Source organism: Squalius cephalus, assembly GCF_949319135.1.
Source record: "Squalius cephalus genome assembly, chromosome: 24".
Taxonomy (NCBI): Eukaryota; Metazoa; Chordata; class Actinopteri; order Cypriniformes; family Leuciscidae; genus Squalius; species Squalius cephalus.
In genome coordinates this window covers 14956731-14981523 of record NC_137145.1, presented here as the reverse complement: position 1 = coordinate 14981523, position 24793 = coordinate 14956731, and the positions used below count along the sequence as shown (strand labels likewise).

The following is a 24793-nucleotide window of genomic DNA, read 5'->3' as shown; positions in this document are numbered from 1 at the left end:
AAAACGTCATTAAACTAGACACTTTAATCAGGTAATGTTCATTACATGTTTTAAATATTCAGTACGTCAGTTCGGTCATACAATTATTTCATAGCTAATGGCACAATTGCCCCCGGCCTTGTAGCTAAGATAAGATTAAGTCTTTTATGGCTCCCAGTGACAGTGTGAGTATGTGTGACGATTATATTAACTCTATATCCTGGGGTTTCTGTATCCTGGGGGCTATAGATATTTGACAGGCTGAATGAAGGAACAGTGAGTGAGTGAGTCAGCCTAATATCTGAGTAAAATATTAAAAAGGGTCCCTAAGGCAAGTCGAAACACTTAACTGTAGATCTGACTTTAATGTAAATGTTGTATATTATACAAGTTATTTATTTTTATTAATTTGTCATATTTTTTCGATCCAAAGCAATTTACACTTCATTCAAGGGTCACATAGGCCTATTTTCAATGTGTGCATTCCTTGGGAATCAAATCTTTGCATTGCTAATACTAAGCTTTACTGTTTGAGCGACATGGGAAATACAAACTGTGAAAAAGCAATATTTGATGTGTGTTGCCAAATGAAAATAATTTTGTGTATAAAAAGATATAATATTTATTAAGATTACTATTTTGTGCATTAAAACTTAAGTATTGGATATCCATGAGAAAAAAAAATAGCATATAGGCTACATATATAGAAATATGATAGAGATCATTTTACTGACAATAAACAATAAATCACTTTAGTTTATCTATCTGAAGAACCCAGACGGTTTTCCAAACTGGACTATCACAACTAACAGTGACAGTCAAATCCTGTGAGAATCCCACCTGCGGACTTGGGAATGCAACTCTCCATCCAATGAAATGAGGCTATGGGCGTGTCCTCCTGCTGCCATCCATGCACAAGTTAAAACTGAGCTCGCTCTGAGTCCGTGGGAATGCCGCGCGAGCATCCTGGCGCGCGTGTGGGATCTCTGAACTTTCTGTGTTTGTCTCCTGTTCCCTCGTGGATGTAAACATAACAGCGGAAAACCCGTTCGACCACTATTTGGATATTTAAATTACTCAAGGACATCCTGTGACTGTTCAGCATGGAACTTTACAGATTTCTCATTCTCTTGCTTTCACTGACAGGTAGTTCAGCGCGAGGAGTTGAAACACACGGATTGTCGTACGCGTACACGCCAGAACTCTCCGAGGACGCGATACTGGTGGCAAACAACGGCATACACGTGCCTTTCGGGAGATCTGTTTACATCGATCCCATCAACGACTTGGTCATTGAAGTTCAGCCTGGAGACAGGTGCAGTATTACCGTTCTGGATAATGATCCACTGTCTCAGAGACCGGGACATGTGTCTCCTAAAAAGTTCCCTTGTGAATTTGGTCCTAACGATGTGAGATACTCTCATTTCGGTTCTAGGAGCCCTGCGGGTGACAGGGTGAAGCTGCAACTCAGGTATGACACTCAGACTGAAACTATTATCATCCCCTTTATGCTGGAAGTTGAGGTTGTTTTCACACAATTGGAGATTGTTACTAAGAACATGCCTCTTGTTGTTGATAAACTGAGTGGTACTAGTAATCCTATTGGCAGAAAGGTTTTAGACTTTACCTATGATAAAGACTCTGAACAATGTGAGGTAACATCGTTGGCTGCCAGCAGTGTTCTTCCTAGATATGGTAAAGTTGTTGATGAGAGCAAACTGGAGAAAATGATGGACTGTGACCTGTTTCTCAAATCTAATATCCAGTATGAGCACACGTCTTCCCACAAGTCACCTAATAAGGATTATATCCCAATGGTCGTGGAGCTACGGAACAAAGAAAATAATTTACTCAAGCAAGAATTTTTCCATGTGATGATCCGAATAAAAGAGGGCGAAGAAAACACTCCCCCCAGACCGAGTTTTGTGGCTATGATGATGATGGAAGTTGATCAGTTTGTTATGACTGCTTTAACTCCTGATATGTTGGCTGCGGAGGACAAGGAATCCAATCCTGATGGTCTCATTTTCAACATCACTTCTCCTCTGTCCTTTGAGGAGGGTTATATCGTGAGTACAGATGATAGGAATTTACCCATCACATCCTTTTATCAAAGGGATCTGAAAGATCTGAAAATAGCCTACAAACCTCCCTCTCTGGACTCCGATACAGAGAGGATCTTTCAAATAGAGTTTGAGGTCATAGACACAGATGGTGGCATTTCAGACCCTTTTGCTTTCATGATTGTTGTGAAGCCCATGAATACATTAGCACCAGTAGTCATTAAGAATACCGGCCAGCTATTATATGAAGGCCAGTCTAGGTCTTTGTTTACTCAGAGCAATTTAGAAATTAGTGATGAAGACAATCTGGACAGTGTGAGGATAACGGTGGTTGATGGACTGCGCCATGGGCTCTTAACTGTTCTAGGCACCAGCAGGAAGTATTTTACCCCAGCTGACCTGGAGGTTGGCATCGTGGTTTACCAGCATGATGGTAGTGACACATACAGTGATAATATCATTTTCAGAATGTCAGATGGCAAGAATGAAGTTGAGTTTTTGTTCCCCATCACAATTGTACCCACAGACGATGAGCCGCCCATCATAAATGCAAACACTGGGCTTATTTTATTTAAAAATCAGATGGTGCCCATTTCACAGCTTGTGCTCAGCGCAGCAGATATTGACTCTGAAGATTCCACTATTAAATTTACAATCGAGCCTCCCCTTTCTGCTATTGGTGAGGTTGTGGTGAGGCAATCTGAAGCACCTGAGGACCCGTCATCCTGGAAATTTAATGCAGAAGATGGTGTGTATGAGAAAGTAGTGACACAGTGGCTACAGAAAGATATTACAGATGAGAAGCTCTTTTATAGGCATACAGGTCCACACATCACAGAGATGGTTACTGATCAGTTTGATTTTAAAGTACAAGATGATGCTGATCCTCCGAATCAATCTGGTGAGAATTTTTTTATTATAAAAATTTTGCCTATTGACGATATTCCACCTGTGCTGTTCCCTGGCACTACTTTGCAGATGACAGTACATGAGTACCAGCTGACTCATTTTAGCAAGAATGTTCTTCGTTACACTGACTTGGACTCTGAGGACCGGGACCTGAAATATATAATAACTCGACCACCAACTGACATGGATGAGAATAGTCCCATTAAATTCGGGTCTGTTGTTTTAACGGACAGCTCAGATACTGACATAACAGAATTTACCCAAGCACAAATTAACCATCATAAGATTTCCTACAGTCCACCAGACCTTGAGCTTGGCATCATACCTCATGTGGTGCAGTTCCATTTCACAGTAGAGGACACCGCTGGAAACGGCGCTGATGGAGTTTTTACAATTTTTCTGCAGCCTGTAAACAACAAACCCCCACAGATAACAAACACTGGATTCACAGTCCTTGAGAGAGGGGTGCATGTCATCACGAGTGCCGAACTTGACGCAAATGACCTTGACACTGACAGTAAGCTAATTTCATTCACACTAAGTAAAGCCCCACTACACGGCCATGTTGAACTTATATTTACTGAATTAAAACAAGGGAGTAGTTTCAATTTGATGGATATCTCTGATGGCAGAGTATCTTATGTCCACAATGGAGATGAAATGACAAGTGACTCTTTTAAACTTGATGTTAGTGATAGTGTTCATGTTGTAACGATCACCGTGAAGGTAGTGGTAAAGCTTATTGATGATAAGGCACCAACGCTCAGCCTCACAAAGGGCACCTTTGGCTCTCGCCTGGACGTGCTGGAAAATGGTGCCACAGAAATTACCGCTAATGTCATCCAGGGAAAAGATGAGGACACTGATGACTTGAGGTTGACGTTCATTGTGGAAGAAGCCCCTAAGTTTGGAGAAATTCTGGTGAGTGGAGTTTCCTCAAGCAGATTCACCCAAGCTGATATCATCAATGGTCTGGTTGTGTATGCTCACACCAGCGGTGAGATTGGTTTTACTTCGATAGAAGATTTTTTCAACCTGACCCTTTCTGACATGTCTGATGAGTGGAATGTAGGGGGTAACCGAGTAAACGGATTCCGTGTTCACGTCACCGTTCTCCCTGTAGATAACCAGACTCCAGAGGTCACAGTTGGTAATACCTTTAACGTCTTTGAGGGGGATAAAAACACAATCGGTAGGCATCAGATAAGGGTTGAGGATGCAGACACTCCAATTGAGGACATCCTGTGCACCATCATTGTTCAGCCCACATTAGGATATGTGGAGAACATCTCTCCAGCACCAGGCTCTGAAAAGTCAAGGTCAGGAATGGCAGTAAGTGCTTTTACCATCAGAGATGTGAATGAAGGTCATATTCATTATGTCCAAAGCATACATAAAGGAGTTGAGCCAGTGGAGGACAGGTTCACGTTCAGATGTTCAGATGGTGTGAATTTCTCAGAGAGGCAGTTCTTTCCCATTGTTATTATTCCCACCAATGATGAAAAACCGGAGATATTTATGCGAGAGTTTGTCGTAATGGAGGGCATGAATGTTATCATTGACACACCGCTCTTGAACGGAGTTGATGCTGATGTTCCTGCAGAAGAGTTGACATTTATCATCACCAAACCCCCACATAATGGGTTCATCCTCAATCAGCTTGCTAGTGGCTCCATCCCAATCACCAACTTCACACTGGGACAAATCAAGGAAGCCTCTAGCATAATTTATGAACATGATGATTCTGAAACCACTGAAGACAAGTTTTATGTTCTTCTTACAGATGGGATACATTTAGTTGAAGGCACCATTATGATCATGATTATCCCTGTGGATGATGAAACTCCAAGGCTTGCCATTAACGATGGACTTGAAATCGATATTGGTGAGACAAAAGAGATAAATAGTAAAGTACTAAAGGCCACTGATCTGGACTCAGAGGATGATTTCCTTACTTTCATTGTTCGCTACGGCCCCAGTCAGGGCTTCCTTCACAGAAAATCAGGATATGTGGAGAAAAGATCTGCAGAATCTCTGGAGAACATAACAGTTGGCATGAATTTTACACAAAACGAGGTGAACAAAGGTCTAATTTTGTACACTCACAATGGACAGGAAGGCATTCGTGACCTTGTAAAGTTTGACGTAACAGATGGCATCAATCCTCTAATTGACAGATATTTCTATATTACCGTGGGCAGCATTGACATGGTGTTTCCTGATGTCATCAGTAAGGGGGTGTCTCTTAAAGAAGGTGGCAAAGTGACGCTCACTACGAACCTCCTTAGCACTAGCGATCTCAACAGCCCTGATGAGAACTTAGTCTTCACAATCACAAGAGCCCCAGTGAGAGGGCATTTGGAAAGCACAGATACACCAGGTATGCCTATTGTGTCTTTTACCCAGTTACAGCTGGCCGGGAGCAAGATCTACTACATCCATACTGCCGATGATGAAGTCAAGATGGACAGCTTTGAGTTTGAGGTGACCGATGGCTACAACCCTGTGTTCCGCACATTCCGTGTTTCAGTTGTTGATGTTGACAACAAAAAGCCAGTACTGACCATTCATGACCTTCTAGTGACTGAGGGACAGAACAAACTCATTACCCCCTTTGAGTTGACCGTTGAGGACCAAGACACAGCCGAGCACCTACTGAAGTTTACAGTCACCCAACTGCCCATTCATGGCAAACTGCTCTTCAACAACAGCCGACAAGTGACTTTGTTCACAAAGCAGGACCTAAATGAGAATATGATCAGCTATAAGCATGATGGCACTGAGTCGGACAAGGACAGTTTTTCTTTTACAGTCACTGATGGAACCCACTCAGATTTTTTTGTATTCCCTGATACCATTTTTGAGACAAAAAGGCCTCAGACCGTGAAGATCACCATTGTGTCTGTGGACAACGGTGTGCCTCAGATTGTGATTAATAAAGGTGCACCGACTTTAAAGGTCTTGTCTGCAGGTCACTTCGGTTATCAAATCACAAGCAAAGTCCTGAAGGCAGTGGACAGAGACAGTAGCCCGGATGCTTTGGTTTTTCACATTACCGCACAGCCAGAGCATGGCTACCTGATTAACCTGGACAGAGGGAATGACTCCATCAACACCTTCACACAAGGTAATATATCATCAGAACAGAAATGTTCTTATCACCATTGATTGCATTTTGTGAAAGTTATTTCTTTTACACTCAGTGTGCTAGAACTGTGCAATGCATTTAAAGATACATATAAGAATTTTCTTCAAATGCTATGTACCCATCATGTTCAGGACAGGTTCTCTGCTCTTATTAATGCTTGAAATAATGTAGTTCCATCTTGAAACAGACACTTTGCCCTTTGCCAATAGTACAGGCTGTAAGATGTGTCTGTCTCTTAGCCTTCGGCTTAAATTCTTGATGAGACAACTAGAGCGTTCACACATCTCCTTTCAATTATTAAGTTCTCATACTTTTGCCTTCTAACGTCCCTGTAGTGACTGACTATTGTATGAAAAAAGTTACTGGTTGGAGGCAAACCACATTTTAAATAGAGTTAAATGTGAAGTATGTAATTTCTGTGCCGCTAGCCATAACAAACTATGGCAAGGGGTTTGCAAACTTATTAACACAACTGTTAATAAGTTTGCAAACCCCTTGCCATATTATCTGTAACAAGTTTAGCTTTTTTTAAGGGAAAAAAACACAAAAAAACAAAACGTATATGAGGGATGAAATCTTGTCATTGTAAAAAAGTAAGATTATATATAATCACTTAAATTTTATATCTAAAATTATAATTGTATACATAAAAAGCTTCATCAGCATTTTTTTATTAAATTATATAGATCTTGCAGATTTTGCAAAGGGGTTTATAAACTAAGGAGCAACTCTTGTTGCTTTGAAAATTTGATCATATCACCATAATAATTATGTAATCAATACAATAATTTTGGCTTAACCATGAAAATACATAAATGAGTGTCTTTTTAAATGTTTTAAAAGCTTTGCATAATGCAAACAGGTTAGTCTCCAAACCTATCAAACTCTATGCAAATTTGCAAATATTTTAATCAACTTCTCTGGCTTTTCAATTTGAAAAACGTCCTTTTGCACATCCTTGTAGTGCCTTTTAGCCAGAATAATAATTTTCCCTGATCAGCAAAGGTTCATGACCTCTAACAGCTAAAGCACAAACGCACTCCTTCAAACATGAGTGTCAAGTGAAAAGATGCGAAATCCATGTCAGACTAACTTAGTCTGAAATGTGTCCCAGACGTTGGAAGAGGGCAGAAGTGTGAAAACGAGAGGGAGAGACCTGGCAAACCTGACTTGACCTCATCAATACGAGCAGTGAAGCAGAAGGGACAATCACTTCTCTTTATTTACTTTGCCCTTTCCCCATATTCTTCTACCACTTGCTCTTTGGCATTCGCTAAATATTTCACAATGAGAGTGTGTGCTGGTGATGAAAGTAGACATTTTATTTTCAATATGAAAAGCGGTTTCATCCATGCATAAAGAATCATGGGTTTACATTTTTATGAGGCTTCTTCCTCTAATATAAATAATTTAAAGTAGTGGGTCGGAGCAAAAGGAACAGAGAGCCATGTTGTTCATGGTACACTGAAACATAACCATTGTGTATCAGTGCAGATGTGGTTAAGGGGTCTAATTTGGTAGATGGGGCAGACCAGATGTAAGGAAGTCTTAAGCTGGAATCCTGTGTTTAAAATTCTTGTTCTCACCTGTCATTATGTAACAGCTTGTCACCTGTTTTGCTGATTGTTTTGAGTCCCCCTCCGGCTGCTTTGGTGAAAATCCTCACCTGGATTTATTTAAACTTAAAAAGCCTTTTATCTCAGATGTGTTTTGCAAAACCAAGAATGCCTTTTGCATTAAAATGAAGATATTTGTAAGTTGAGCGGCTTATAGAATAATTTGATCTTTGAGCATTTCACTCCAGGGTCTGTAGATCATAAAATATGAGGATTTTTATAGATTGTTTTGATCTATTTTCTTCTGAATGAATAATACATTATATTTGTGAGGTTTAATCTTACAGTTTTGTGTTTTTCTGTGTTTTCAGCTGACATGGATGATCTTAAGATCTGCTATATCCTGAAGGATGAGAAAAATGCCACCAGTGACCTCTTTAGTTTCACCGTGGAGGACAATGGTAAGTCCTAAAAAATCGGCATTAGAAAATAAATGCACCAGTTTTTTAGGCGTTTTAATGGTTTAATTATGCATTTAGAATTATTATTAATGCACTTAGCCATATAAAGTGAGGAATGATACTGCACTAATTATTTGAATTCATGAATGATATAATGTGCTCTGATTTTAGGTGTCATTGCATACGGAATAGCTTAGATGATTAATTGTGAATGTTTAGACCCGAGAGGCATATATTCAGATACGTAGCATTCAAATAGGCTTTTTCTTTCCATGGTAGATGAACTGTCTGTGTGCAGCTTATTACATGCTGTGCTACCTTTGACTGGTGAAAAAAATAAAACATTAAAATGAGTTTTTAGTACATCAAAGAAAAACTTAAAAGTGAGTGTGGGTTAGAATGACCCTAGGAACATATCAACAGGGTAGGATTAAATCTGGTGAGGCATAGGTAATCATGTATAAATTAGGTTGGACTTGACGATCCAGTCACTGTTACTGGATTCGCTTACAGTTAAAGACCTTGTTGCGATTGAGCTTGCGGCTAAAGACCTTGTTGCGGATACTGATGATTTGTGTTTTAGTTGGAAAGCCAAATATGTGATATGCACTTTACAAAGCACACTATAGGAGTGCCACGTTGAGTGTCTTTGTCAATGCCTCAGAAGGGCACATCATGGATTGAAGGGTCTGCATACACACAACACAAAGGGCCGTTGGGTGCACTAGAGGCAAGATGACACATAATTAGAGCTTGTAGCCGGGATTTTAAGCCACACACCCCTTGTCTAGCTTACAATTACTTTAAGTATTAGAGGGTCTCTGGCATTGAAAAGAGTTTGGAAAATACAAGCTCTATAGAAAAACAGCTGGAGAACTGCATTATAAAGGCTTCATGTCTCTCTCATGCTCACAATCACCAGTTGTGTCATGAAATAATCTGTTGCGGCCTGAAACGATAATAATTAAAGTCTGCTTAGCATCTTCAAGTCAAGAGGCATTAACTGGTTGAAAGGATCGGTACATGGCTTCATTTTGTCTTTTTAGTCAGGATGTTAAATAGGGCTGTAAAGATACACTCATGTCACGATTCGATACAAATCGCGATACTGAAGTCATGATACAAATTATTACGATATTTTAAGCCAAAATATAGAAGAGTTTTTTGTTATTGTTATTATTATTATTATTATTACTTTGTTATGATTCAAATATTATTTTATTATAATCATGGACCCACAAATATCCTTCACTGCATTATTTTAAATTATATTCAACATTATATATGTAAGGAATAATTGACGACAGGCCGTTGAATTATTAGAAAAATAATGCACACCCGAGGTGGTAATGGCCGTTACACCTCGGGTGTGCATTATTTTTCTAATAATTCAACGGCCTGAAGTCAATTATTCCGCTTATACTACAGTTACCACACCTCGAAACATTGTTCAGATTATGTATTTCAAGACGTTTGTAAAGTTTTTGTCATTAAAACGCTCTTGTATGTAGGACTAATTTCTTACGCATCTAATCCCATGCCTCCGTTGCTAATTCCAAAACGTCATTTTAGAGTTAGTAACGGAGGTTTGAGCCACTGATAGCACACTAATGCTGGGGACACACGACTAGCTGACACATTCTCTGACCGTTTTCATCGCAGCATATTTTAAACACCGACTTTGAACACAGACTGAACGCGCTGAACACGCGTTTGGGCATGATCAGTCATCAAATTACATTCATAACCGGCCTTAAAGTGTGTCCTCGGCTCGGCTTTATGCAGTTATTAGAGAGAGATGTTGCAATAATGAGACAGAAAAGCATGTGCGTCAATATTATTATTTATTTATTAATTAATTCGTTCATTCTTTTTTTTCTATTATTGACAGATGACAGTAGACTAGCCAAATAAATGAAACACAAAGTCCTTTAACAAGTAGGCCTATCAATAATTATTTATTTGTTATATTATCTGCAATAAAAATCCGTGCTGCAGGACTATCCATTTATTTAGCCTATAGTCAGTTTAATTTTCTATTGAATTTATAGATAGGACTATATACTTTATTTATTAAAATTAAACTGCATGTTTCCATTGATTGTAAAGCTAGACATTGAAAATTGCAGATCAAGTGCATGGGGCTAAATGTTTTTTCTTGTTATGAATTGTATCCTATTTTCTGTTATTACAGTTAACTACGCGAAGTGATATGGAACTGTAAGCGTAAAGAGAAACTGAGGGCATATAAATCTTTAGATGCCTATAACTGTACTAAATGCCTATAAACCGTACAAGACTTGTGTGGTAGCCTACGATCCGCAGTTCTGCCTAGCCAGCGCCAAGGCCAGACAGAAGACGGCAATGTAAAGAGTGACATTACGGTGCAATTTTAATGATGTGAATATTTTCTAGAAATAAAAATTCCAGAGACAGTATATTCATTTTTTAACAATGTATTTGATTACCCTTTCTTACCAGGTTCTTCAAAAAGTCTAGTCACAATCAATCAAAACAATGTATACAATCATAGATGATTCACAAATAATCACAATCATTTAGAAAACATTATGCGATAAAATTTCAAATTGGAGCCTGTACTCCGTCGATTCTTGCACCCAACAACACAACAAGATGACATTTAATAACAATAATAATAATTTAAGCTCCTTATTATGTAGTCGAATCTGTGCTGGTTTGTATTGGCCACCTCCAGTTTTCCCTTTGTTTTGCCACCAGCTAATGCCGTGACGTAACTGTGACGTCGGCCCGAAATTGGTCTATTTGTTCCTTTAAGTTAACCCCCCATTTTGGGAGTGGTTGTCATTTGTCCTACTGTCAGTCATCTCTCAATTCAGGAAAGACTGAAAAGAAGGAACTCTTTGGTATGCAGCTGTGTTGGTGTCTGACCCCTGAGCCCAGTGGGTCATTACCAGTTTTGTTTCTGTGTATTGCTGGGGGATAGTTTCACTCCATTGGTGGCGGAGGCATTTATTTTATAGGAAAGATCCCAAGCAGTATGCATCTATTTTTACAGATGTAGTGTGCAAACACAAAAAGGCTCAGTTTAGCTGTTTTTATCATGAGGTGCCTCAAGGTTTTCTCCTAGGACCCTTTTTTTCTACATTTGTGCAGTAATATACAGCTTCAGCTTGAAATTCAGTGATACAAACACTCTGCCACATTATGCCTGAAAAGCTGGCCTAATTAGACTATCTTAGATTGTGCTTGTCCAAAGAGCCCAACAACCACAGCAAACATCATAAACCCCATTTTATGTCCAATTTGTGTTAAACAGCTGCATTTATATAATGCCCTCTGTTAGATTGCGACTTGCATATTTAGTACAAGTAGTATTCCAGAGGGGTTTAATTAATTGTTTTGTTTTTCAAAATGTTCTTGCATACCCTATAATGATGATGAGCCTGCATGTTTTCCACATGCAGTTTAGAGGATTGTGGCCTTCCAAAGATATTTTCTGGATGTACTTTTTGTGCAAGTCTTCCATCCTTTATCTATGTCCGTAAACTGTCCATCAGAGTTTGGCCTAGATCATTTAGTTTTTGTTTATCTTTGCCTCCATCTCTTTTGCTCTGTACCAAAACCTTGTGATCTGCCTCTGGAGACAACATTGTAAGGCATCAAAGGTGTGCTCCAAAAGTGAAAGCTGTTCCAAGATGTTGGCAACTTCATTATTCTGTCTCCTAAAGCCCTGTTCAAATTCACAGAGGTCGGCGAGTTGCTGGGCTGTTGGTTTTTGTTTGGTCTCTGAAATCACCAACTTTCATTGAAAATTAATGATATCTGGTTGTTCTGTTGTTGCAAATAGTTGTCATTAATGTGCCTAAAGAAACTTTGTCTTAGCCAAATTTATCGCATGTATCCCTTACTGAAAAGGTAATCCAATAATGCAGTTCAGTGAAAAAAATTAGTAAAAGGTGGACAAGGCAATTAATAAATTAACTTTAATTCAATACTGAAACCGCATTGACAAACATTATATTTGTTTGTGCTATGTACTTTTATACCTAAAGAGTTGCGCTGTTAGCTTAGCAACATGCTAACTGCACACTCTATCGCTGAATCCGAAATCTGCTGTACACGCGTTCACCATCGCCGACATTACTCCACTAATATTGTGTGCTTAAAGTAGCCTAGTGAATAAAAACAAGTTAGCAAATTTGAACACTGCACCAGAAGTTCTGTGGACGCCATCTTCTGGAGAGACACGGGAGTTAATTTGCTGCTCAGTGAATGGGTATTCTCTAGCTGCTAGCCAATGAGCTTGCATCAGTTGTACACTCGTTATTGAGGTGCATTATGGGATTGAATGAGAGTACACGATAATGGCCACTATGGAAGTCAGACACCATTACAAACGGCTGTCTCCTCAAATAGTGCAATATAAGGGTATAGGAGGCGATTTCGGACATATTTAAGATGTTCTGCCTTCTGTTTTGTCAGTGATGCAGCTCATTAGGTTTTAGAACAGAGCTAATAGATGTTTAAACTGTTTTTAGTCACGTAAACACCCTCTGACTGACACTAATAAATGCAGTTCTCCATTTAAATGATTTTGCAACTTGTGGCCCCCAAACTTAACGGTTAAAAGAGGACAGATTTATCAGTTACCCTTCCTTTGCAAAAGGTCATGACGGATAACACTCATTCTGAATCCTCTACCCCTCTCCCTGCAATCATGCCTCTGAGGCACGGATAGATATATGACAGGAACGACTGCAGGGACACACAGAGGCTACAAAGAACAGAGGGAAGCTTTACGTGACACATCATAGCTCTGGGATGTTTGGTTTTTTGCTGTTGGGCTGAGGGAATTATTTTTCAAAAATGTTTGATGTTAACTTACAGCGGTGTTCACTCTAAAGCAAAAATGCCATTATGTGCTCAATTGTTTTTTGTTTTTTTTGGATCATTAAAAAGAAAGCTCGGTATATTTTCAACAGACCTGACCATCAACATCTGGTTGAGAAACAAGACGGTGCCTAATTTATGGCACCGATGGTGAATGAGTGCCTAATTTATGCCATTGTAAACCATTTTTCTGGAAACCAGTTTTGCAGACTGATTAGGTTGTTCCTAAAGCTCTGTTGTGTCTGGTTTTTTTTTAAAAAAACCTCATTGCTGGCTCTGTTTTTCTTGTTGTGCACATTGTATTATGGAGATTTTTGCTGGGGATTTGTTGAACATGGTCCAGTTCGCTGTATGAACAATAAAGAACAATGCTTTTTTTTAGCGTGGATGTAGATAACCATATGTTTGAGCCATTTATTTTTTTCTCCCATATCAAATTAACCAGAGATAATGCTAAAATGGGATGTTTTTGTAGCTCTGTTTCTCATTGTTGTCTAGACATAAGATTGTGGATTCACATGTGGATTGGCAAGAGCTAGCATTGAATTTCCACTGAATCTTCTGGTGTTCTGTTTGGTTTTTTGGGGGTAGTGCAAGTATTTAGGGTCAGTTCAGATGTGGATTTCTGGTTTAACCTTAGACCTGCATGGCTGATTGATTCAACGACAAGACCACACCTGCAGGTATTCCTGCTTAAACATTTTGAAGTGCCGTTGATCGAGTAGACGGGTGTCAGACCAAAAGTCTGCTGTTCTTCAAACAACGTTCTTCTGAATAAGGTTAAGCAGGTCGTTGGCGAAGACAGATGGACAGAAGGGATTACTTGAGTGCATCCAGACAAGCTGTGACCTTCGCTGAAGAAAATGTACTGTGTTTGTGAACCTATTGTTTCAGTCTGAGCAGCCTAGAGACTCTGAACTGTCTTCATTGCCCGTCCACATGTTCTTGTTGAATGTATCCAAGTTCTGCTAGACTAGCTCTGTCTTCTCAATCCAACCATAAAACAGTAAAGCAGACAGCCAAGACTTTGTGGCTGCAGCCAAGAGCCCATTGAGCTAGATGAGGAAAGGCTAGTAGGATCCGTGAAAAGACCAACAAGCTGCAGTTTTTAGCTGAAGCGCAGTTTGAGCAAACATCCATCAGAATGAATGTGTTGATAATCTAGCTCATAGTTATGTTGAGATGTTACTCTTCGAAAAGCACCTTAATGCAAAAATTGCATTAATGACTGGATGTATTCTGTTCCTAATGTTTATGATCTGCATCAATGGTGCTTGTGAGGGAAGGCATAATACCTTGTCAGTGGCACACAACTGCTTAACCATAGATGTGCATGTAATCTTTGAATTAGTGTTATTTTTTAAATTAATCTTAGACACTAAAATCTTTGCAATTTTAATTGTTGTTTTTTCATTTCGATTAAAATATATTGTATTACTCAATATTTGTCAATATATATACTACCAATCAAAAGTTTGGGGTCAGTATGATTGTTTTTTTGTTTTGTTTTTTAAAGAAATTAATATACTTTCATTGAGCAAAGATGTGTTAAATTGGTCAAAAGTAGCAGTAAAGACTTTCTATTTAAAATAAACGCTTTTCTCTTGAACTTTTTATTAATAAAAGAATCCAGTTAAAAAATGTATCACAGTTTCCTCATAAATATTAAGCAGCACAACTGTTATCAACATTGATAGTAATAAGAAATGTTTCCTGAGCAGCAAATCAGCATATTAGAATGATTTCTGAAGGATCATGTGACTCTGAAAAGTGAAGACTAAGGGAAATGAAAATAATGAAAATTCAGCTTTGCCAACACAGGAATAAATTACATTAAAAAATTTATTCAAATTTTAATTAAATATATTAAAATATTTATTTATTTTAAAATGTTATTTTATTTAAATTTTTAATATTTTTTTTTAAAATTAATTTTTTTTTTTTTTTTTTTTATTGATTATAATAATATTCCACAATAATACTGTTTTTACTGTATTTTTGTCCAAATAAATGCAGTCTTGGTGAGCATAAGAGACTTTTGAATGTAAGTTTGTTACAGGAAAAGCATATTCACAATGCAACTTGTACGTTTTAACTTGCACATATCTTGTATTATTTGATACACTCATTTTCTTTTTCGATTTTTCTTATTCTAATTCAGTTATCAGATTAATTCTATAAACTAAAGGTGAGGAAATCAATCTAGAAATATTAGTATGTGCAACAGATAAAATAGTTTTTGACAAACAGGCCTCAAAGTACTTGTTTTTGACTTGTTTAACTAAGTATTGAGTGGAGTTAACTAGTAGGAGTGTGGAGCTCCTGAGGATTTGTTGATGTTGATGCTTTCGGCAAACTGATAATAAAAAGAAGCAATTGCACATAAAGCCTTAAAGCACATAATACTCTACTATTCTCATTCATTTTCATGTTCAGATACATTTTCCAACCCTGTTAAGATAAGACCTTTATAAATCACTAAAGTACGTATACCCTCGGGGGTCATCTCCATTTGACTTCGGTCTGACTTTATCCAGTCTTGAGATTTGTACTATCTGATGAATTATTTGTGAGCTCTATTTTTAGATGTTGTTAAGAAGTTCTTTAAAGTTCCTGGATATAGTAAAGCTTCTCATGCACCAGGCACTGATTAGCTTTTAATGAGCTATTCTGAGTGAATGTCAGCTGTTGTGCATGTCATGTCTTTCTAGGAAACTCTGTCTGAACTATCCGCCTTTGAAACACTACTGTTTAATAAAGTCATTTGGGGCAAGTCATTTATTTTTGTGTGAGAAGCTTCATGGAGACTGTCAGTATCAGGGTTTGGACAAATCCACTGGGCTTCAAAGCAACTTGTCAGTAGGTTTTTCAGAGACAAAGCTAATGAGAGCATTGTTCAGCTTGACAACTGAACAAATACAAACACATTTTATATTCACATGTGTATATTCACATTTTTTTCTCTTTTCTTCTCGTGTATTTAGATTATTATTTTTTATATCTTTTCGGTGGCCTCTACTGAGGCAAGAATCAATATTACTGTTTCTTATATTTTAACGTTTTTCAAAACCCCAATATTAAACTCATTTATGCTACAGACATGACACCTTAAATATTTTATTTTATTATTATTGTTATTATTATTATTATTATATATTTTTTTAACATCAATTTTGGCTAAACCTGACTGTCACATTAATATACTGTGATACTTATTATTTAAATCCTTTGATACTAATATTTTTGATGACAAAAATATGCGTTGGTTATATGATTGACAGCATCTTTTGCATCCCTAAAATCGGCAGAGGAGTTAACAATAGCAATTAGCATTACAGCTGGCATGTTTTTCACAGGCATCACTCACAGTTTTTCTTTAGAAAATGTACAAATCCACTTGATTTTTTTTTTCTTTCTAGTAACTGATGGTGTTTTGTTTGCTCAGCTCACTGACCTGAATGAACAAACTAAACCCACAGAATAATGAAGTCCTTGAGCTGAGAGCTTTTTCTTTACTCGCAAATGGTCTTTGCAGACATTTAAACCACACCCTATCAATCACTTCTTCCCTAAACTGATAGAAGATGACAAGATGAAAGTAGAAGTGTCATTGCTGCACGGATAACGTGCTGCATTAATATGTTTTCTGCCTTACAGTGGTATAATAAAACATAAGAAACATAAGACTGTAAATCAAATCAAACATTGTCACCTGTTAATAAGTGATTATTAGAGTTTTAACAAATGGATGTGGCTGTATTGTAGCCTTTCTTTTATATATATATATATATATGTGTGTGTGTTTAATTTATAATTTATAATTATATGTATATTTATTACAGCTTCCTTTTACCATTTACCTACAATCTACATCTATATGTGGAGTCGAAATATGAATAGATAAGTCCTAACAGACACTGGACTCTTAATTATATGGACCACTATGATAATTCAATGAACCATGAGGCTTATGTTGCTAATCTTCATCAAATGTCAAATATAATCACTTTAACGTGTAAAATGGTTTATTTTCCTGCATTCTGAATTTGTATACGCTCTATATCATCTGCCTAACAGTTATCACCTTGCAACCGTACATAATTACAGACTAATATTGAGTTAGAATTAGCAACGTCCATTTTTTTCCAGTCATGACATCTCTCAGGCAAGGTTAGTGAGTGAGATATTAAGAGCCTGGGGTTAGCTCGAGGAAATCAAGTGAAACAAGCATTGAAAAGTCATGAATATACATGGTCTAGATAAATTGGGAATTTGTCTCTGATGTTTTCTGTGCACGTGAAGTGAATTATCAATATGCAAAGTCCAATACATGATGTAAATATAGATTAGAGATGTAGTAGGTGTGAAAGTATGTGTGCACTAAATGTGATGACTTTTGCCTTTGACACAGATTTAATCCTAGGCTTCATAATGCATGAAGTCTAAACTCTTTGTTCTTGGGTATTCGCTCATTTTTAATGTATTGGAGCAGACTGCCTTTGGGAAGTGCGGTTCGACTGGGGCCGGGGGTACCATGGTAATAATCATGGTATCAATTTATATTTAAACTACATGAAGATGGTGATTGAGAGCTACAGCTGGATGATCCATTTAATGCGAGATACACCAAGAATTGTGAAACCAAGCATGAGAAGTGCGAAGTCAGCATGCACAAGATATAAATATTACATTGTCTGTTCTTCACTGAACTACATTCTTTTTCTATTTAAACAAACCATTATTTTTAGTGTGCATGGGTAAAAGACCGCTGCTAAGGCAATCTGGGGCAAGTACCTGAGTGTAGAGACATTGTGGATGATCAAAGTATAAAGATTTTCAAAATAACAAAGATTATGCTACATGAATCCTGTACATTGTGCTGTTTTTATGCTATAAAACCCAAATGGTTTACATCTAAGATGTAGCATATGAGAGAGTTATTTCCCATGAACCCCTTAAGTAAACACAACTGGTGGTGTGCACATTATGTTTGAATTATAATCTCTAATTAATCCCCTCTGAGTCCATTATGAGGGTCATATTCATAAGGTATTAGTAGGAACACAGAACTCCACTGAAAAGCTCTGCAGATTTCCACAGATTGGTAATGACCTAAAGTAGAACACATCTCTACCGTACCTGGACTAATGTTTTATTTTTTTAATATTTACAAAAATATTTTATAGAGCTCTGCAGGAATGAGTCCTAAAACCCATTTTTGAACTTTGTGTTATATTTTCACAAAGTCAATAGGTTTGTTTTAAATTGGTATTTGGTAAATTCCTGAAATGGGGTCTGTGGTTAACACAAGCTTAAGATATTTTTAAATATTTGAATACATCAGTAATAGTGTAAACATCCATCACGTAAACTCGTCTACTTATTAGTCTGCTTTTACAGCCTCATTGTGTTTATTATCATGCTCAAACCTTTCAATTTGTAGCATTTAAATGATTGAAAGTGTCGTTGGTGGTGACACTGAAGGGAATCAGTGTAATGGTAACTTCAGGGTTGGCCTAAAAATTCCTGCATCACTGCAGCACTCTTTTTAATTTCATAATGCTTTCAGCTGGCAATAATAGTGCCATAATAATCTGTTATTTTCAGGAGGGAACAAATTGAAGAACCAACAGTTTCGTCTGAACTGGGCTTGGATTTCTCTGGAGAAGCCGAAATATGTGGTGGATGAGGAGGATAAAGTTCTCGAGGTGATCCTTAGACGTCGAGGTTTTCTGGGTGAAACGTCTTTTGTTGGTGAGTATCAGAGCACTGGATTCAATTTAATTCACATTCATTTGTATGCCGCTTTTCACAATACATAGTTTCAAAGCAGCTTTACAGAAAATGCATGCGTCTACATTACAGTTTAGAGTGATCTGTTATCAGAGGTGACTGTGTCCAAGTAATGTATTTCAGAAATGTACATATACAAATCACCACAGTTAGCAAACAATGTATTAATTTATGGCGGAAACAATGAGCACATTGAAGGAATGATTACAAGTTGTGAACATAATGATTATAATATATAGAAATTTTAGCACTGGATCATTCTTTATTTGATTCTCTACCAGCAAAATACTTTATTTCACACATTTTCCTTCTCCATCACCTTTTTTTTTTGCCGCAAAAACATTATTATCCAGAATTGATTAAACTTGACAAGAAGTCACCAGTACAGCCGTTAAAAGTGAATCATTAGCATTCAGAGTGAGAGCTTTTATTACTTAAGCTTATCAACGGGAAGCTGTTAGAGATGTTTTTCTAAGTAGTTTTGGCTTCTTTGTGTCTGAGATGAAAGCCCTCGCTCTCTGACATCCATAGAACATACTGACTTTTTTTTTTGAGCGTACACCTGCTTATCTTGCCCTGCACCGGGCTCAGCACAGCCCTACATGTGGTCAGTATCCATGAAACCAAGAGTCTTTGTTTACGCTGCTTCGGATTTGTGGTTTGTGTGTGTTGGCTTTGAAGGATGTTGAGGTTAAAAATAGGGAACGTGAAAGTGGAGAGCAGAAGGCAACAAAAGAGATGAGAAGGAAGGGAGCTGATAGAAAAGATGGATATGGGGTGTTAATAATGAGGTTCTATGCAGGGAAATGAAAATGAGTGAAATGCGACTTGTGTTTTTAAACTCAAATACGTGTTCTGTGTGATTGGCCCCATAGGCTTCATTTTCTGTCGCCATTGCTAATTTAGTTCCTACCACTTTATAAAGCAGTTACCAAAGAGATGTGTGTAATACAGAAGAATCATCTTGTGTAGTTGAGACAGCATTTTTGGTCATTTAAAATAAAATATATATTATGTTACATTAAAACCTGGAACTATGGAAGTTGCATTTACTTTTTTTTTATGTGTGAAAAGTGAAGTTGGATGGAAAGTTGGCTTCCATATAGAAGTTCTTATAGTGAAATATTTGAATATACGCTATATCAAAAGGTTTGGGTCAGTAAGAATTTTTATTTTATTTTATTTTTTAAAGAAATGTATACTTGATCTAAAGGGATAGGAAATACATTTATATAATTGGTGCAATGGGATCCAGGCAGTCAAGCAATGATGATGTCAAAGATCAAATTTGAATAAGGGACAGTAAAATTAAAAGTAAAAACGTTAAATTATAGAGACAAACAAATTAAGTAAATAAGAGTTTATAATAAAATCAAAAGTATTGTATCTAACATAAAAATTGTGAAGATCACAGTATAGAGAAAGAAGGATAAAATAAGTGAGATATTTGCAGAATGAAAGGAGAGGTAGAAGAGACAAAGCAGGAGAAGAAGCAGAAGTGAAGAGCAAAATAAGAGCAAGAAATATACATTCAGAAAACGTACAGCCTCTTAAACTTGTATGTTTTTGGTCTAAAAAGAAAAGGTCACGCAGACCTTAGTTTTATTAAATAAAACTATTTTGGACCGCAAGAATGATTGCTTCAAATCACTGTCTAACAGAAGAAACAAAACGCAAACGGGTTTCGAATGACATTAGCGAGAGAAAATTATGCCTATTTTCGGATGAACCATCCTTGTAACAGCAAAAGTGTGATAGTCTTAGTGCTCTTTCTCTGTGCTCTTTGGAGCCTGGCGCTCCGATCTCTGCCAAACATCATCCCCCCTCAACAAAGCTTTCTACTTTTTCACACCCGCCTGCCTCTGTCCTTTTCTCCTTTTCCTCACGTCTCACTGTGGCTGGCGTCCTATGCCGCTTGTTGTGGGGAGAATGGGCCCCCCTGTTGTTAGAGAAATGGAATTGAAAGTGAACTCTCTCGCTCTCGTTCTCTTTTTATTGTATTCGCCTTATATCTTTCAATCAATTTCTGTCTTTCTGTGCTTTCGTGGAAGATTTTTTTTCACACGGTTGGGTGGAACATTTGAAGGTTTTTGTTCCTTCTGAAGTTGTAGCTGAATGCTGCAGCTAAAAAAGCAAAAAAACTTTAATGGTCACTTAAAGGAACATCAGTTTCACAGCCCCTCTAGTGTAACTGAAATAAAATGATTTTATTACAAAAACCATGCAATTCTTTAGTCCTTATATAACTTATATTTACTAGGGCTGGGGAAAAAAGCTAATCATCTAATTATCACGTTTTTTTTTTTTTATTATTCCAGAATATATATTAATATGAATTAATAATAATAATATTCATAGTAAATTACATTTTTTATTTATTTCAGCAGAGGGCGATATGGGTTGAATCAGTGAGTATTACATGACATATCTCTTATTAATGGATACGAGATAGTGAAAAATGGTGGACGGAGATACCGACTGATATATGAACTGCACCATCATGTATATAATGTTTACTTTAATGTATATAAAGTGTATCATTCAACTTTTCTCCATGGTCTAAAGTTGAAAAAGCAAACAAAAATCTCAATACATAGCAATATCAAATCACAATACTTGCAGAATCACAATGTTTAAAAATCACTATGCGTATCGTATCGGCACCCAAGTATCGTGATAGTATCGAATCAGGGGATATGTATATCGTCCCTGTCCTATATTTACTATTGATATATCTATATTAGAATAAACTTCTCACTTGTGATGTTTCTAATTTCTTAATGGGACTGTTGCCCAGATAAAATACCAGTTCTCGAAGAACATAGTATCAGCCATAATTTCTGCACTAAATGGTAGAATAGTCTCCGAAAACTGTGTCTGTGTATCAATAACTGCTCCAATCAGTGGTCATTTTTCACAGCTTTTTGTAGTCATACATTTTTAGTCACAAATATTCTTTAAATTTAGTCAATATTTTGTCATGACAAATTCATAAATATATGAGTCAAATGAACTTGTATTACAATGGCATTTAATTTTAGCTGACCAATATATTTTAGATGACAATGTGCAAAGAAAATAAAGTGTTTAACTGTAGCAAAGTATGTCAATTTATGATGCTTATCATGTTTCTAGTCAGTCAATATAAAAAAAAAATCTATATTTATAATTAGATCCCTAAATCTACAATCTTTTTCTACTACCGGTATTTTGCTTTTCTTGTCATGTTGTAGCTTAAGTGTTATGGATTGAAGAGCAGCGATCATCCAGCATTGATCTGAAAGACCGCGGTGATTTAATTCTTCACATCTGTTTGGGAGGTTCTGGCAGACGGATCCCTGACGGTGTCTCTGCTTGATGTATCAGAGATCAAACGCTTCTGGGCAGGTTCACTTCAGGTTTTCTCACTGTGTGGGAATCCCATCACAGCTTCATTCCTCTGTTACAGTAGAGAGGAAGTTGAGTGTACATGCTGTACTTCAGTTCAACATGTTCCTTGATTTTGTTCCTAGATCTTAGTCTTGAAGCATCAGACACCAACAGACATGTGGCTTTTTTTAAACTTCTATACATAGTGCATCTCTTTCTGCACTGTTGTGCGCGATCTTTATAAATCTGGGAAATGCAGACCTTAGCTAATCCCAGCTCATACATTTCGTAATAAGCTTCTTTGAGTAGATCATTCTCGAAGTCTTGAATTGTGACACATCTGGAGGCTGGAGATAGGAAGTCAGGAAAAGTTTGTCAAAGTTGTTGAATTTGTGCTGTTTTTAGGGATTGGTACTCTGGATGGCAGTGCCGAGAAGGGCAAGGATTTCCTGGGAAAATCTCAGAAGCAGGTACAATTTAACCCCGGCCAGACCAGAGCCACATGGAGGGTGAGGGTTCTCTCTGATGGGAAATACGAGCAGTCCGAGACGTTCCAGATTGTCCTGACTGAGCCGGTGATGAGTGTTTTGGAGTCACCAGCAATAGCCACAGTTGAGATCGTGGATCCAGGTGATGGTAAGTCCAACAAAAGTTGACCAAACTAAGATTTAGTTTAAAATTTCAAACCTACCCGAACTATAAACTGCCAAACTTTATTACAGCTGAAAAGCTATTTCTTCACCACTGAGCACTACAGAAAAGGAAAAACAAGGATTAGAAACTAAATGTTTTTCATTTTGGTACATTCTGAGCAGAAACTGTTTTATGTTCTGGCTCCAACCTTTACAAAGGGTAACCAGTTAGAATGAATAAAAGATCAGTTAATGGTCTTTTTTTTTACTGGTGTTAAAATCCTGATAAGCATTCAAATGTGATGAAAAGCCCATGTGAGCTAAGGTGATTTACAACCACTGTTCAAAAGGTGTCAGTAAGATTTTTAAATGATCTCATATAATCAGTTTGTGTCTGAAAAGCCAACGCGCATTAGATAAAATGTGATATATACTTCTGTTCAAAAGACTGGTAAGAATTTATATGTTTTTGAAAGTCTCTTACCATGCTTACCAAACCTTTATTTATTTGACCAAAAATGCAGTAAAAACAGTAACATTGTGAATAAATAACTATTTTAAACTCCCATCATTGGTTGAGTCAGTATGCCACTGTTGTCAGGCTGCTCAAACAAGACAGAGCAATGTTTAAAAAGTGACTCAGTGTTTACACCTTTTTTGGGTAAATCGGGTGTAAACTTGAAAAATGGCTTACTTATGGTTGTCTTTGCATATTAAGCTGGGGTAGAAGTATTTTATAATTGGAAAATTGCTGGTTGGTGCAGACCAGTACTTATATTACACTTAATTTTAATTTTTAAATATTTTTGTTGTTGTTGTTGTTGAAAGAAATTAATACTTTTATTCAGCAAGGATCCATTAAATTGATTGAAAGTGACAGTAAGGACATTTATAGCATTACAAAAGATTTCTATTTCAAATAAACACTGTTCTTTTGAACTTTTATTCATCAGAAAATTTAGAACAAATTATGGTTTTCTCAAAAATATTAAGCAGCACAACTGTTTTCAGCATTGATAATATTAAGAAATGTTTCTTGAGCATCTGGGCCCGTATCCCTAAAGAATTTTTGTGCAAAAAGTGGCTCCTAGCGGCCAAATTCTAAGAAAATTCTCAGAGTCATGACGTTTTCTTAGAATTTCCCCTAAAAGTGACACGAAAATCCCAGTTAATATAAAAGCTATTCCTCAAGATTCCTAGCGCTTAAAAGGGCTCCTAAGGCGAGATCTGCTAAGAGCAGGGAAGAGGACTTTTAGTGGCTTAGGAGTTCCCCTAAGCAGCTGCACAAAATGGCCAACAGAGGATTTTTCTCCATTTTCTGTATTTGTAGGATATTTGTTAACAAGCCTTCATAAATAGACCAGCCAGCAATCACAGACATTGATAAAAGCTGAGCCGTGTTACCCTCGTTAAGACCACACTGAGTTGTAACGTTGCAATTTCTACTTCATTAAGGACAGCCCCTTGAGATAGGCCATCTTGTTTTCAATGGGGTCCATATGGGAGTGAAAGTACAAAATATGCCAGCTAGGATATTAATATGAGCAAATAAGACACAAATCATTATTTGAACAGGGTGTAATGAGCTTAAGTTTTCACATATTTTAGATTCTAATGTTAGGCTATAACCCCTACAGCTTACTATTCATTTTCCAGATATTTTCTTGAATGTGAAATATTATTTACAATTACAGTCTGCATAAGATTAGAGTGTATAATTATGTTTATTGATTTGAGGGTACATCCTTTGCTCATTATCACCAAAAGTTCATTTTCATCAAACTTGTAGGATCAACCAATCACGGCTTTTGAAATGATGACTCATACCTAGCAACGGGGTCAACCACACCTCCTCACTAAGATAGGATTTTCCATGCATTCCTTGCTCAGAGTTCACTGAAAATGTTCTGGAATCACTTCTAAGCTAAAACTCCTGGCAAGGAATTTTTAGGTTAAGTTAGGAGCTCTCTGAGAGGATTCTCAGAATCTTTAGGGATACGGGCCCAGATCA

At 37.2% G+C, this 24793-nt stretch overlaps 1 protein-coding gene across 2 annotated transcripts in view; it reads left to right on the top strand.

Moving 5' to 3' along the window:
- The first annotated feature begins 1022 nt into the window (after nt 1-1022).
- The window catches only part of frem2a (FRAS1 related extracellular matrix 2a), a 70391-nt gene continuing 46620 nt past the window's right edge, over nt 1023-24793 (top strand). For both annotated transcript variants that reach the window (XM_079860949.1, XM_079860950.1), the window contains exons 1-4: nt 1023-6078; nt 8027-8116; nt 18596-18742; nt 22556-22786. In XM_079860949.1, the coding sequence (XP_079717075.1) occupies nt 1083-6078; nt 8027-8116; nt 18596-18742; nt 22556-22786 (5464 nt within the window). In that variant the 5' untranslated portion in view covers nt 1023-1082. The remainder of the gene's footprint in view (nt 6079-8026; nt 8117-18595; nt 18743-22555; nt 22787-24793) is intronic.